This window comes from Ranitomeya variabilis, chromosome 1 (assembly GCF_051348905.1).
Source record: "Ranitomeya variabilis isolate aRanVar5 chromosome 1, aRanVar5.hap1, whole genome shotgun sequence".
NCBI classification, from domain to species: domain Eukaryota; kingdom Metazoa; phylum Chordata; class Amphibia; order Anura; family Dendrobatidae; genus Ranitomeya; species Ranitomeya variabilis.
Window position 1 is genome coordinate 504,700,316 of NC_135232.1, and position 16,112 is coordinate 504,716,427.

Here is a 16,112-nt window from a genome sequence, read left to right on the forward strand (position 1 = left end):
TCAGTATGGTGGAACATTTAGCGAGACCCATTTCCCATGTTTTTTGGAAGTCAGGTGAAACCTCCCATGCTGGGAAAATTTGTACACGTAACCCACGAGGTATGAAACCTGCTTTTTTATACTCCTCGAGACTCCTTATATTCCACCATACTTTTGTCAAAGATTTATGTAAACCAATAATTTTTTGTGACAACACCTGGAACTCCGTTTCCCTGCTAGCTTCACCCACCAAAGTACTACCATTATTAATATCAAATAGACCTAAGGCCCTATTGCTCCACGCTGTTTCCCTACTAGAGAGATCCATGCTGGAAATGAACACCAATAAAACCAGTATCCAAACACTATGTAAATACACAATATTTCAAATCTTTTCTGATGTGCCACAACTCCAGAAAAAGGGAGATACTAGTGTCACCCCAAAATTAACAGCAGTAGAGAAGAAGGATGGAGGGCACCATCAGACTAATATCAAACTGGGATCAACCCGGGGTATGTCAAAAGGGGTAATGTCAACAAACGAAAGAAAAGACGACATACATGCAGCCGGGGATCACCAAGAAACAACAATATTATGGATAATACTCAATTTTATTGTGGTCAAAAAAAGCAGACACAACACACATTAAAAACAATTAAAAACTAAATAGGTACATCCCCAACAGGGGAAATACCCCCCAAGACCAGGAAAAAAGCTAATACTGGGAACAGTAATACCAATATGCCATAACTGGTGCTTGCAAATGTAAACCAGATAGAAAAAAGCACATATATCCCATATAGCTGCTCAGTAAACAAATTTAGTCATGTTTGCCCTAAAGGCATAGGATTGTTATGGCCATAACAATTATATGATGAATCAGGCTCATGCGGTAATAATATATAATCAAATACACCCCCTTTACAAAAATACAAAAAACAACATCACATAGCCAAATAAATATTTGAAAAAGCGTTCCACATGCTGTAGGGATCACATATATATACATATAAAGTGCTGAATGCAAAAACATACAGAGTATATAGTATGAGGTAAGGGGAGCAAGATCTGAACCCCACAAACTGTAAACAAAATATGTACAGGCCTACAAATGAAGGGCACATAGACTATCTCACCTGCCCATAAGCAATTACTAGATGAAAGGCAAGTTACATGCATATCATGTCCTATGGTAAATGAGATTCATGATATATAAATACAACCTATATGCCGCCACAGCCTAACATATACAGTGCTATATGCGTGAGTATACAAAAAAAGCTATGGTGTAAAGAATAATCATAGAGAATGATGACTAAACACCATAGGCTGCTACCTACAAATGGAATGTATGCAGGCTTGCAGAAACAAGGCTAAAAGATGACAACAGCATGCAGACAATGGCTAGATGGAAGGGCATGCAGATGCGCATGGGGGGAGTGGACCTGCCGCGTGGGACGCCGAGCTGAAGGGATCTCGCATCCGCAATAGTACAACGGAAGCGCCGCCATCATACCGCCGTGGTTAATAAGCTGGAGTGCATATATAAAGAGTGCAGGATCATTAGTCTTCATACAATAACCCCCCAGGAAGAAGCAAGTCGCAAAACGCGCGTCGGGGATCAGCTGCATTCACAGGTTATGTATCATTTGGCACCTTAAGCCCTCTGCCTTATTAAGTCATGTGATGTACCTATGCCTATACTTACTCCCTGTTATACTTTGCACTAAAGCACTTTGTATTGCTGTGAGGCGATTAAGCACACATGCACTAGACACTTTGTAGGCAAACAGTCTATATCTATAGAGGCATTAGGCACTTTTTGCAGACTTAGATAGCTCGTAGCACTTTGGCAAAATTAGGCAGGATAACTCTATACGGGGCATATTTGTTTGAATGAATATCTGACCCACATTTATTGGTGTATCCTTGTTGAGTTATTATACTCATTTAGATTAATTATGTATGGTAAACATCCTAACCTGTATATTTACATTTAAGTACAATGGTCATAATTCAGCAGCATTTTTTATGCACTTGTTTTACCTGTTTTAAGATAATATAGTGGTAAACTCATGTATGATACAGTGGGTTCTTTTCTGTATTTGTACTGAACATCTATTGATACTGTAAGGTGCTATTCCTTGATGCATACCAGTGTTGGCAGTTTCTTTGTCTGTTTTCCTTCTTATATGTTTGTTAATACTATGTTATATTGGAATAAAATTTGTTTAATTTTATACTGGGCATTTGACTTCCTTATGAGCTCTTTTTTTGGTTAAATTGATATTGGAAGTGCCACTTATCTAGGGCCAGTGCTTTTCTGATATATTGAATTGTCTGTACTTTGTTTACAGTCTATTGTTGGCCAGTATGGATACAAAAGCCAGGGATCTGAACTGGCTGTCATGCATGGATGCGGTTTTTAATGGGGACACAGCACAAAGTGGATCTAGTACTGAGAATGGACATAAGATAGAATTAAAAAATTCAATCAAGTATTTGTTAAAAAAAAGGACACATACATGGTGGAACAAGACATCATTAGAAAAATACCTAGCAAAAGGTTTGATACCGAGAAGTTTACGGGTAAGAGTTATGCCGTCATTTGTGGTGGAGGATACCCCCTTTAAAACTAAGTGGGAAGAAGCGTGTAGCCTCTGTTCCAAATCATTCATTGAATTGTTAATTGGTAACAACAAGAAGAGTCTGGATAAATTTGATATTGAAATTGAGAGTGTAAGGAAACAGTTATCCGAGACATTGACCTCAGCAGAGATGGAGACTCTAAATAAGGAGATAGACAATCAATTTGTTATTTGGGAAAAGGAGGTAAAAGACACAAAAATGAGAACATTTCAAAGAGACCTCCAAGATTTTAACAATGGGACGGTCTATAAATGGCAACAGACCACTGGCAGGAATCATGACATGACAAGGTCACCCTCCCTTTCATCAGTATCCTCTAGAGAGGAAGAAAATGATAACAGAATGGGAGGCCGTTTTTATAACCTCAGATATAATTCTGACAGAAAAAGAGGTAACCACTACAGAAAGAAGGAAAAACGGACAGCCAACCCCTCTACTTCAAAATTACAGGTGATAAACTTGTCGGACATTGAATTAACTAGAACACAGATTGAAGTGTTAAGTTTGGGGCTAAGTTTTTCACCAACTGCTTCATTTGATCTTTTTTCAGTAATGAAGGATTTAAACCTATTTGCACGCAAATTAGTATTAAAAAAACTCCATGAAAAATCAAACTCTGGAGAAGATTGGACAGAACAAGAATTGGAGTCAATTGCCATTTTAGAGGATTTGAGTAACGAACAGGATTCTTCTGTGAGTATAAAAAAATTTGTTTCTCCTACCTCAAAGAAATTTCCTCGGTTAAACCTATATCCAAATATAGAACTTTTTGTTACAATGGTGGGTAATGAACTCCGGAAAATTTCACCAATTCTGAGGAATGATAATCTCACACGAGATTAGAGAAAGGCGTTGAAGGAACTTAAGGGTCTAAAAGAAATAGTAATAAAGCCAGCAGACAAGGAGGGCAAAGTAGTTGTGTGGCCAACAAAACAATACGAAATGGAAGCCCATAGACAGCTAAGAGATCCACTATAAGAGGCTTACCTTTAACCCCACTCTTACTTATTCTGGTGATTTACAGGAGATCTTGGAACAAGCATTCATTAAGGGTATCATTACTAAACAACTCAGAGACAACCTAATTCCTGCATACCCGAAGATATCATGCATATATTTCATTCCGAAGATTCACAAGAATTTGACTAGTCCACCTGGACGTCCTATCGTTTCGGGAAATGGTAGCCTTTGTGAAACTATATGTAAGTATTTGGACTTCTATTTGAAACCTTTGGTCTGTACATTGCCATCATATATCATTGACACAGGAGATTTTTTGTCAAAAATTGAAGGGATACCATTGGAGAGTGACATATGGTTTGTAACAATGGACATAGAGTCTCTGCATACGTCTATCCGTCATGATGATGGTATTAAAGCAGTCAAGATTTTCTTGGCTATGACAAACCACAGTACAGAATCCATAGACTTTTTGATCACTCTTCTGCATTTTTCTTTGACCCACAATTATTTTATTTTTAAAGAGACAATCTATCTGCAAAATCAAGGTACGGCTATGGGGGCGGCATTTGCCCCCTCATATGCTAATTTATTTTTGGGGTCATGGGAGAGAAGTATCTTCTTCACCAGGCCTATTGCGTTCATTGAGAAGATCCTGTTCTGGACACGCTTTATTGATGATATTTTCTTGCTGTGGCAGGGTACAGAGCAGGACCTTCTTGCTTTTCTTGACATCCTGAATGACAACAAGATAAATGTAAAACTAACGTGCAAATACAGTCAAACGAATGTTGAATTTTTGGACGTTGTTGTCAGTAAAGGAACAAATGACCGAATTGAGACTACCGTACATCGTAAAGAGATGGCCGTCAATACTTTATTGCATGCCTCATCATCACATCCCCAGCCATTAATTAATGGTATACCAACCGGTCAGTTCTTGAGAATTAAGAGGATCTGGTCTGATCATGATTCCTTTAAGGCACAGGCCGAATCTCTCTCGGATAGATTTGCGGACAGAGGCTATTCAAAACGATGTATAAGAAAAGGGTGGAGAAAGGCAAACTCGACAAGAAGAGAAGATCTGTTGAAACCAAAAAATAAACCGTCTATGGATTCCAAGGTGAGATTTATATCTACATACAGTGACAAATGGCCCAGTGTGAGATAGTCTTTGGAAAAATATTGATCAATGCTAACTACGGATAGAGTACTGTCCAAATATCTCAATGAACAGCCATCCATCACATACAGGAGAGCCCACAATTTAAAGGACTTATTGGTCCATAGCTATCATGCAGGACAGACTCCAGGGAGAGCATTTGGATCAAGGGGTCCCAAATGGGGCTTCTTTCCCTGCAATGATTGCTCACTATTTTATTTTTTATTTTTAATTTAATTGTTTTTATAGAAGTATGTGGTCTTGTGTTCATGTTTTAATTTGTCATGTTTCAGTTTTTCTAGTTTTGTACATCCCGCTTGTTGTCTACTCCGGATGGCTTGATCTCCAATGGTGTGAAGGATGAACTGGACCCAGGCTCCTGTCCCATTATTTATTTTTTATTATTTTTTTCTTATTTGTATATAAGTGTTATGTAATATGTAATAGTTAGGGTTTTATTAATATATAGGTTAAAAAGTAAAAAGATTGGTCTGAAGGATGTATTTGTATTTAGACCTTGGACCATACATATATATGTCACATTATTATATATGTATACTATATATTTGGTAGTACATATAATTAGTCACAATTAATATATATAAACAGATTTAGTATATATAAACAGATTTAGTATATATACAGTGGGGCAAAAAAGTATTTAGTCATTCAGCAATAGTGCAAGTTCCACCACTTAAAAAGATGAGAGGCGTCTGTAATTTACATCATAGGTAGACCTCAACTATGGGAGACAAACTGAGACAAAAAAATCCAGAAAATCACATTGTCTGTTTTTTTATCATTTTATTTGCATATTATGGTGGAAAATAAGTATTTGGTCAGAAACAAACAATCAAGATTTCTGGCTCTCACAGACCTGTAACTTCTTCTTTAAGAGTCTCCTCTTTCCTCCACTCATTACCTGTAGTAATGGCACCTGTTTAAACTTGTTATCAGTATAAAAAGACACCTGTGCACACCCTCACACAGTCTGACTCCAAACTCCACTATGGTGAAGACCAAAGAGCTGTCAAAGGACACCAGAAACAAAATTGTAGCCCTGCACCAGGCTGGGAAGACTGAATCTGCAATAGCCAACCAGCTTGGAGTGAAGAAATCAACAGTGGGAGCAGTAATTAGAAAATGGAAGACATTCAAGACCACTGATAATCTCCCTCGATCTGGGCCTCCACGCAAAATCCCACCCCGTGGGGTCAGAATGATCACAAGAACGGTGAGAAAAAATCCCAGAACCACACGGGGGGACCTAGTGAATGAACTGCAGAGAGCTGGGACCAATGTAACAAGGCCTACCATAAGTAACACACTACGCCACCATGGACTCAGATCCTGTAGTGCAAGACGTGTCCCACTGCTTAAGCCAGTACATGTCCGGGCCCATCTGAAGTTTGCTAGAGAGCATTTGGATGATCCAGAGGAGTTTTGGGAGAATGTCCTATGGTCTGATGAAACCAAACTGGAACTGTTTGGTAGAAACACAACTTGTCGTGTTTGGAGGAAAAAGAATACTGAGTTGCATCCATCAAACACCATACCTACTGTAAAGCATGGTGGTGGAAACATCATGCTTTGGGGCTGTTTCTCTGCAAAGGGGCCAGGACGACTGATCCGGGTACATGAAAGAATGAATGGGGCCATGTATCGTGAGATTTTGAGTGCAAACCTCCTTCCATCAGCAAGGGCATTGAAGATGAAACTTGGCTGGGTCTTTCAACATGACAATGATCCAAAGCACACTGCCAGGGCAACGAAGGAGTGGCTTCGTAAGAAGCATTTCAAGGTCCTGGAGTGGCCTAGCCAGTCTCCAAATCTCAACCCTATAGAAAACCTTTGGAGGGAGTTGAAAGTCCGTGTTGCCAAGCGAAAAGCCAAAAACATCACTGCTCTAGAGGAGATCTGCATGGAGGAATGGGCCAACATACCAACAACAGTGTGTGGCAACCTTGTGAAGACTTACAGAAAACGTTTGACCTCTGTCATTGCCAACAAAGGATATATTACAAAGTATTGAGATGCAATTTTGTTTCTGACCAAATACTTATTTTCCACCATAATATGCAAATAAAATGATAAAAAAACAGACAATGTGATTTTCTGGATTTTTTTGTCTCAGTTTGTCTCCCATAGTTGAGGTCTACCTATGATGTAAATTACAGACGCCTCTCATCTTTTTAAGTGGTGGAACTTGCACTATTGCTGACTGACTAAATACTTTTTTGCCCCACTGTATATCTAATATTTCACATCAAATAATATATTAGCACAGTCACTTTATTCACAGTTCACTATCAGAGACAACAGGATTATTTTTATATTTATATTTTTATTATTTCTATAATCACATAACAATTGGGCACATAACCTTTTATTTAAATATATTTGGGACATGTAGAGTTAATATAATAAGTCCGTTTGGCCATCCACACCACAGCGGCTGAACGCTTCCCGAGTCTTCCGGTCTGTGGGTCTCCTTGGCAACGCGTCTGGGCGCTGTGGACTCCACCCTCTCTCTGGCGCGTCAGAGGGGCGAGTAGACCTGCCGCGTGGGACGCCGAGCTGAAGGGATCTCGCGTCCGCAATAGTACAACGGAAGCGCCGCCATCATACCGCCGTGGTTAATAAGCTGGAGTGCATATATAAAGAGTGCAGAATCATTAGTCTTCATACGATAACCCCCCAGGAAGAAGCAAGCCGCGAAACGCGTTGGGGATCAGCTGCACGCACAGGTTATGTATCATTTGGCACCTTAAGCCCTCTGCCTTATTAAGTCATGTGATGTACCTATGCCTATACTTACTCCCTGTTATACTTTGTACTAAAGCACTTTGTATTGCTGTGAGGCGATTAAGCACACATGCACTAGACACTTTGTAGGCAAACAGTCTATATCTATAGAGGCATTAGGCACTTTTTGCAGACTTAGATAGCTCGTAGCACTTTGGCAAAATTAGGCAGGATAACTCTATACGGGGCATATTTGTTTGAATGAATATCTGACCCACATTTATTGGTGTATCCTTGTTGAGTTATTATACTCATTTAGATTAATTATGTATGGTAAACATCCTAACCTGTATATTTACATTTAAGTACAATGGTCATAATTCAGCAGCATTTTTTATGCACTTGTTTTACCTGTTTTAAGATAATATAGTGGTAAACTCATGTATGATACAGTGGGTTCTTTTCTGTATTTGTACTGAACATCTATTGATACTGTAAGGTGCTATTCCTTGATGCATACCAGTGTTGGCAGTTTCTTTGTCTGTGTTCCTTCTTATATGTTTGTTAATACAATGTTATATTGGAATAAAATTTGTTTAATTTTATACTGGGCATTTGACTTCCTTATGAGCTCTTTTTTTTTGGGTTATATTTCATAGAAGTATAGGATCACTCCTGAATACAACACCACATTGGCTGATCTGCTCAGAACCTATAGGACTCCAGGTTACACCCCTGAGGCAGAAATCCTAATAGGGTAGAGGTGTCTGCAGTTGGAGGCGCGGGCTATATGATGTAGCTACCCTTGCCTCATATGTCCCCCCTACAGCCATATATAAGCTTTTAAGGCCCGCTGGTGTATATGGGTAAACCCAAAAAACGTACTGGACTACCCCCAGACTCTGAAACCCATTCTGATGACATGGATCGCTTCCTAAATATAAATAACCAGCATAGAAGCACAAGATCCAAGTCCTTTGCTAAGATACCAGGTGAATGCTCCTCATCACATGATCCGTTAGCCTCCCACGGCTCTCCTGACAGAGCAACAGATGAAGGGGACGATAACGAATTTCCAGAAGACATGAATGTAAATGATCTTAGTAAATTTATTAGAACACTTCCCACCAAGAAAGACTTGGAGATTTTTGCTTGCAGAATTGAAAATTCTTGTAAAAAAGAACTGTATTTGTACTGAACATCTATTGATACTGTAAGGTGCTATTCCTTGATGCATACCAGTGTTGGCAGTTTCTTTGTCTGTTGTCCTTCTTATATGTTTGTTAATACTATGTTATATTGGAATAAAATTTGTTTAATTTTATACTGGGCATTTGACTTCCTTATGAGCTCTTTTTTTTTGTTAAATTGATATTGGAAGTGCCACTTATCTAGGGCCAGTGCTTTTCTGATATACTTCTATGAAATAGTGGCGTTTGGCGCCAATAGGAGGACCAGGGTGGAGGAGGAGATATAAAGAAGTCGCTGCAATTTCGTCTGAAAGCGGCTCCCAAGCCCCCCACCTGGGACAGGTAAGTGTTATGAACTGGTGGCCTAGGAGCAGCATGGACGAGCTCTGGAGTAGGTGGCCTCTATACTGACCGCAGACCCTGAACTTAACACATCAACTAGAAGTAGCCGTGGGATGTTCCTGTCACTCCCTAGACACCTCATCACGGCCGGAGGACTAATTACACCTAAAGAAAGAAACAGGAATACTATCTTGCCTCAGAGAAAATTCCCAAAGGAAAGGCAGCCCCCCACAAATATTGACTGTGAGAGGAGAGAGAAATTACAAACGCAGATTGAAAACAGAATTTAGCAAAGGAGGCCACGCTACCTAGAAAGAAAAGACAGGAAAGAGTACTGTGCGGTCAGTATAAAAAATACTACAAAATCCACCACAGAGAATACAAAAATCTCCACACCTAACTAAAGGCATGGAGGGTAACTCTGTGACTCCAGAGCTTCCAACTTGGCTGAGTAAATCTTAACACAGACAAAGCTGGACAAGAAAAAACATAGCAATTCACAGAACTATTAAGTCTACCGCATGTGGACTGCAAAAACAGAGCCAGGACTTATCTTTGATGATTTGAACAATCCAGAAGGAGAAACCAAGCAGAGATGTGGATCCCTAGAAAACAATGGACAGCTGGCACTCACTAAAGGAAGGAGCCAGACTAAATAGCCCCGTCCAAAGTGGAAGCAGCTGATGACTGTTGTGAAGGACAAACAGCAGCACTACCACCTATAACCACCGGAGGGAGCCCAAGAGCAGAACCCGCAACAGAATTCACAACAGTACCCCCCCTTGAGGAGGGGTCACCGAACCCTCACCACAGCCCCCAGGCTGATCCGGACGAGCCAAATGGAAGGCACGAACCAAATCGTCAGCATGAACATCGGAGGCAACAACCCAAGAATTATCCTCCTGGCCATAACCCTTCCACTTGACAAGATACTGAAGCCTCCGTCTAGAAAAACGAGAATCCAAGTTCTTCTCCACAACATACTCCAACTCCCCATCAATCAACACCAGGGCAGGAGGATCAACAGAGGGAACCACGGGCACCACATATTTCCGCAACAAAGATCTATGAAAAACATTATGGATGAAAAAAGAGGCTGGAAGGGCCAAACGAAAAGACAGTGGATTGATAATCTCAGAAATCCTATAAGGACCAATAAACCGAGGCTTGAACTTCGGGGAAGAAACCTTCATAGGAACATGACGAGAAGACAACCAGACCAAATCCCCAACCCGAAGCCGGGAACCTGTTAAGGACTGGTAATTTAGGAGCGACATGCGACTAGCTCTGAGCAGGTGGTAACTATACAGACCGCAGTTCCTGATCTTAACACAACACTAGAAGTAGCCGTGGGATGTTCCTGTCACTCCCTGGACACCTCGTCACAGCCGGAGAACTAGCTACCCCTAAAGGTAGAAACAGGAAAGCTATCTTGCCTCAGAGAAAATCCCCAAAGGATAGGACAGCCCCCCCACAAATATTGACTGTGAGAGGAGAAGGAAATGACATACGTAGTATGAAACAAGATTAAGCAAAGGAGGCCACTTCTAGCTAGATAGATAGTAAGGAAAGAACACTGTGCGGTCAGTAATAAAAACTAGAAAAAGTCCACCGCAGAGATATGCAAAAATCTCCACACCTGACTAAAGGTGTGGAGGGCAAAATCTGCAGCCCAGAGCTTCCAGCTTAGCTGAATAGATCCATACTGATAAGCTGGACAAGTGAGCAAAACATAGAATGTGCTGAGCAATAAAGTCCACAACAAGTGGACTGCAAAAGGACAAGCAAGGACTTATCTTTGCTGAACTGGACAGAGTGTCAGGGAAATCCAAAAGAGCAGTGGCTCCAAGCAGGAACAATTGACAACTGGCATTGATTGAGGGATAAGGCCAGACTAAAATAGCCGAGCCAGAAAGATGATCAGTGGAAGCAGATGCTGATGCTAAATCCAAGAAGCAGCTATACCACTCAAAACCACAGGAGGGAGCCCAAGAGCAGAATTCACAAAAGTGCTACTTACAACCACCAGAGGGAGCCCAAGAGCGGAATTCACAACAGTACCCCCCCCTTGAGGAGGGGTCACTGAACCCTCACCAGAGCCCCCAGGCCGATCAGGACGAGCCAAGTGAAAAGCACGAACCAAATCAGCAGCATGGACATCGGAGGCAACCACCCAAGAATTATCCTCCTGGCCATAACCCTTCCACTTAACAAGATACTGAAGCCTCCGCCTCGAAAAACGAGAATCCAAAATTTTCTCAACCACATATTCCAACTCCCCCTCAACCAACACCGGGGCAGGAGGATCAACAGAGGGAACAACGGGTACCACATATCTCCGCAACAAAGATCTATGGAAAACATTGTGGGTGGCAAAAGAGTCTGGAAGGGCCAAATGAAAAGACACTGGATTGATAATCTCAGAGATCTTATAAGGACCAATAAACCGAGGCTTGAACTTAGGGGAAGAAACCTTCATAGGAACATGACGAGAAGATAACCAGACTAAATCCCCCACATGAAGCCGAGGACCAACACACCGACGGCGGTTAGCAAAACGCTGAGCCTTTTCCTGAGACAACGTCAAATTGTCTACCACATTAGTCCAAATCTGCTGTAACCTGTCCATCACAGAATCTACACCAGGACAATCAGAAGGCTCAACCTGCCCTGAAGAAAAACGAGGATGGAAACCAAAATTACAAAAAAAACGCGAAACCAAGGTAGCCGAACTGGCCCGATTATTAAGGGCAAACTCGGCCAACGGCAAGAAAGCCACCCAATCATCCTGATCAGCAGACACAAAGCATCTCCAATAGGTTTCCAAGGTTTGATTAGTTCGCTCAGTTTGGCCATTTGTCTGAGGATGGAACGCCGAAGAAAAAGACAAATTAATGCCCATCCTAGCACAAAAGGCCCGCCAAAACCTGGAAACAAACTGGGAACCTCTGTCAGACACAATATTTTCCGGAATGCCATGCAAACGAACCACATGCTGAAAAAACAATGGAACCAAATCAGAGGAGGAAGGCAATTTAGGCAAAGGTACCAAATGGACCATTTTAGAGAACCGGTCACAAACCACCCAGATAACAGACATCCTCTGGGACACAGGAAGATCCGAAATAAAATCCATGGAAATATGCGTCCAGGGCCTCTCAGGGACAGGCAAAAGCAACCCACTAGCGCGGGAACAGCAAGGCTTAGCCCGGGCACAAGTCCCACAGGACTGCACAAAAGAACGCACATCCCGCGACAAGGAAGGCCACCAAAAGGACCTATCCACCAAATCTCTGGTACCAAAAATCCCAGGATGACCGGCCAACACCGAACAATGGACCTCAGAAATTACCTTACTTGTCCATCTATCAGGAACAAACAGCTTCCCCACAGGACAGCGGTCAGGTTTATCAGCCTGAAATTCCTGAACCACCCGCCGTAAATCAGGGGAGATGGCAGAAAGAATCACCCCTTCCCTAAGAATGCCAACCGGCTCAAGAACTCCAGGAGAATCAGGCAAAAAACTCCTAGAGAGGGCATCCGCTTTAACATTCTTAGATCCTGGAAGATATGAAACCACAAAATCGAAACGGGAGTAAAACAGGGACCATCGAGCCTGTCTAGGGTTCAGCCGCTTGGCCGACTCGAGGTAAATCAAATTCTTATGATCGGTCAAGACCGCAACGCGGTGCTTGGCTCCCTCAAGCCAATGTCGCCACTCCTCAAATGCCCACTTCATAGCCAACAACTCCCGATTGCCGACATCATAATTGCGTTCCGCGGGCAAAAACTTTCGGGAAAAGAAGGCACATGGTTTCATCAAGGAACCATCAGAATTCCTCTGTGACAAAACGGCCCCTGCCCCAATCTCAGAAGCGTCAACCTCAACCTGAAAAGGAAGAGACACATCCGGCTGACACAAGACAGGGGCAGAAGTAAATCGGCGCTTAAGCTCCTGAAAGGCCTCAACAGCCTCAGAGGACCAATTTGTCACATCAGCGCCTTTCTTCGTCAAATCGGTCAGGGGCTTAACCACACTAGAGAAGTTGGCAATGAAACGGCGATAAAAATTAGCAAAGCCCAAAAATTACTGAAGGCTCTTCACAGATGTGGGTTGAATCCAGTCATGAATGGCTTGGACCTTAACAGGATCCATTTCTATAGACGAAGGAGAAAAAATAAACCCCAAAAAAGAGACCTTCTGAACTCCAAATAGGCACTTAGACCCCTTCACAAATAGAGCAGTATCACGAAGGATCTGGAATACCATCCTGACCTACTTCACATGAGACTCCCAATCATTGGAAAAAATCAAAATATCATCCAAATACACAATCAAGAATTTATCAAGATAATTGCGGAAAATGTCATGCATGAAGGACTGAAATACAGAAGGAGCATTAGAAAGCCCGAAAGGCATCACCAGGTATTCAAAATGGCCTTCGGGCGTATTAAATGCAGTTTTCCATTCGTCACCCTGTTTAATACGAACAAGATTATATGCCCCTCGAAGGTCAATCTTGGTAAACCAACTAGCCCCCTTAATCCGAGCAAACAAATCAGAGAGCAAAGGTAAAGGGTATTGGAATTTGACCGTGATCTTATTAAGAAGGCGATAATCAATACAGGGTCTCAAGGAGCCATCCTTCTTGGCAACAAAAAAGAATCCCGCTCCCAATGGTGACGAAGACGGCCGAATATGCCCCTTCTCCAAGGACTCCTTAACATAGCTCCGCATAGCGGTATGTTCTGGCACAGACAGGTTGAAAAGTCGGCCCTTAGGGAACTTAGAGCCTGGAATCAAGTCAATAGCACAATCACAGTCTCTATGCGGTGGTGGAAGGGAACTGGACTTGGGCTCATTGAATACATCCTGGAAATCTGACAAAAACTCAGGAATTTCAGAAGAGGGGGAGGAGGCAATTGACATCAAAGGAACATCACTATGTACCCCTTGACAACCCCAACTAGTCACAGACATCGATTTCCAATCCAACACTGGATTGTGTACTTGTAACCATGGAAAACCCAGTACAACAACATCATGTAAATTATGCAACACCAGAAAACGACAATCTTCCTGATGTGCTGGAGCCATGCACATAGTCAGCTGAGTCCAATACTGAGGTTTATTCTTGGCCAACGGTGTAGCATCAATACCACTCAAAGGAATAGGGCTCTGCAAAGGCTGCAAAGAAAAACCACAGCGCCTGGCAAATTCTAAGTCCATTAAGTTCAGTGCAGCGCCTGAATCCACAAATGCCATGACAGAGAAAGATGACAATGAGCAAATCAGGGTCACAGACAGGAGAAACTTAGGCTGTACAGTACTAATGGTAACAGATCTAGCGACCCTCTTAATACGCTTAGGGCAATCAGAGATAGTATGAGCTGAATCACCACAGTAAAAACACAGCCCATTCTGACGTCTGTATCCCCTCTGTTCCGCTCTAGTCAGAATCCTATCACATTGCATAGGCTCAGGACTCTGTTCAGAGGATGCTGCCATATGGTGCACCACTTTGCGCTCGCGCAGGCGCCGATCGATCTGAATGGCTAGAGACATAGATTCGCTCAGACCAACAGGTGTGGGGAACCCCACCATAACATCTTTAAGGGCTTCAGAAAGACCCTTTCTGAAAATTGCTGCCAGAGCGTCCTCATTCCATTTAGTGAGCACAGACCATTTTCTAAATTTCTGGCAGTATAATTCTGCCGCTTCCTGGCACAGAGCCAACAAGTTTTTTTCCGCATGATCCACAGAGTTAGGTTCGTCATACAATAATCCGAGCGATTGATAAAATGCATCTACATTAAGGAATGCCGGATCCCCTGACTCAAGGGAGAATGCCCAGTCCTGAGGGTCACCACGCAGCAGAGAAATAACTATTTTAACTTGCTGAGTGGGGTCACCAGAGGAACGGGGTTTCAGAGCAAAAAACAATTTGCAGTTATTTTTAAAGTTCAAAAACTTAGATCTATCCCCGTAAAACAAATCTGGAGTAGGAATTCTAGGCTCTAAGGCTGGAGTCTGAACAACATAATCTTGGATACTCTGAACTCTTGCAGCAAGCTGATCCACACGAGAAAACAAACCCTGAACATCCATGTCCGCGCCCAAATCCACCCAGAGATTAAGAGGAAGGAAAAAGACAAAACAGACTAAAGAAAAAAAAAATGGCTCAGAACTCTTTTTCTTTTCCTTCTTTCGAGATGCATTCAACTCATTTTTGGCCAGTTGTACTGTTAAGGACTGGTAATTTAGGAGCGACATGCGACTAGCTCTGAGCAGGTGGTAACTATACAGACCGCAGTCCCTGATCTTAACACAACACTAGCAGTAGCCATGGGATGTTCCTGTCACTCCCTGGACACCTCGTCACAGCCGGAGAACTAGCTACCCCTAAAGGTAGAAACAGGAAAGCTATCTTTCCTCAGAGAAAATCCCCAAAGGATAGGACAGCCCCCCACAAATATTGACTGTGAGAGGAGAAGGAAATGACATACGTAGTATGAAACAAGATTAAGCAAAGGAGGCCACTTCTAGCTAGATAGATAGTAAGGAAAGAACACTGTGCAGTCAGTAATAAAAACTAGAAAAAGTCCACCGCAGAGATATGCAAAAATCTCCACACCTGACTAAAGGTGTGGAGGGCAAAATCTGCAGCCCAGAGCTTCCAGCTTAGCTGAATAGATCCATACTGATAAGCTGGACAAATGAGCAAAACATAGAATGTGCTGAACAATAAAGTCCACAACAAGTGGACTGCAAAAGGACAAGCAAGGACTTATCTTTGCTGAACTGGACAGAGTGTCAGGGAAATCCAAAAGAGCAGTGGCTCCAAGCAGGAACAATTGACAACTGGCATTGATTGAGGGATAAGGCCAGACTAAAATAGCCGAGCCAGAAAGACGATCAGTGGAAGCAGCTGCTGATGCTAAATGCAAGAAGCAGCTATACCACTCAAAACCACAGGAGGGAGCCCAAGAGCAGAATTCACAAAAGTGCTACTTACAACCCTCGGAGGGAGCCCAAGAGCGGAATTCACAACAGGAACCCACACGCCGACGACGGTTGGCAAAA

At 42.3% G+C, this 16,112-nt stretch overlaps 1 protein-coding gene across 1 annotated transcript; it reads left to right on the plus strand.

The window, feature by feature from the left end:
* The first annotated feature begins 2,845 nt into the window (after positions 1 to 2,845).
* Positions 2,846 to 5,249, plus strand: LOC143796543 (uncharacterized). Its single transcript, XM_077281037.1, has 2 exons — positions 2,846 to 3,322; positions 3,654 to 5,249. Exons 1-2 carry the CDS (start codon positions 2,912 to 2,914, stop codon positions 4,758 to 4,760), a joined length of 1,518 nt encoding a protein of 505 aa, XP_077137152.1. The 5' UTR covers positions 2,846 to 2,911; the 3' UTR covers positions 4,761 to 5,249.
* Positions 5,250 to 16,112: the final 10,863 nt, after the last annotated feature.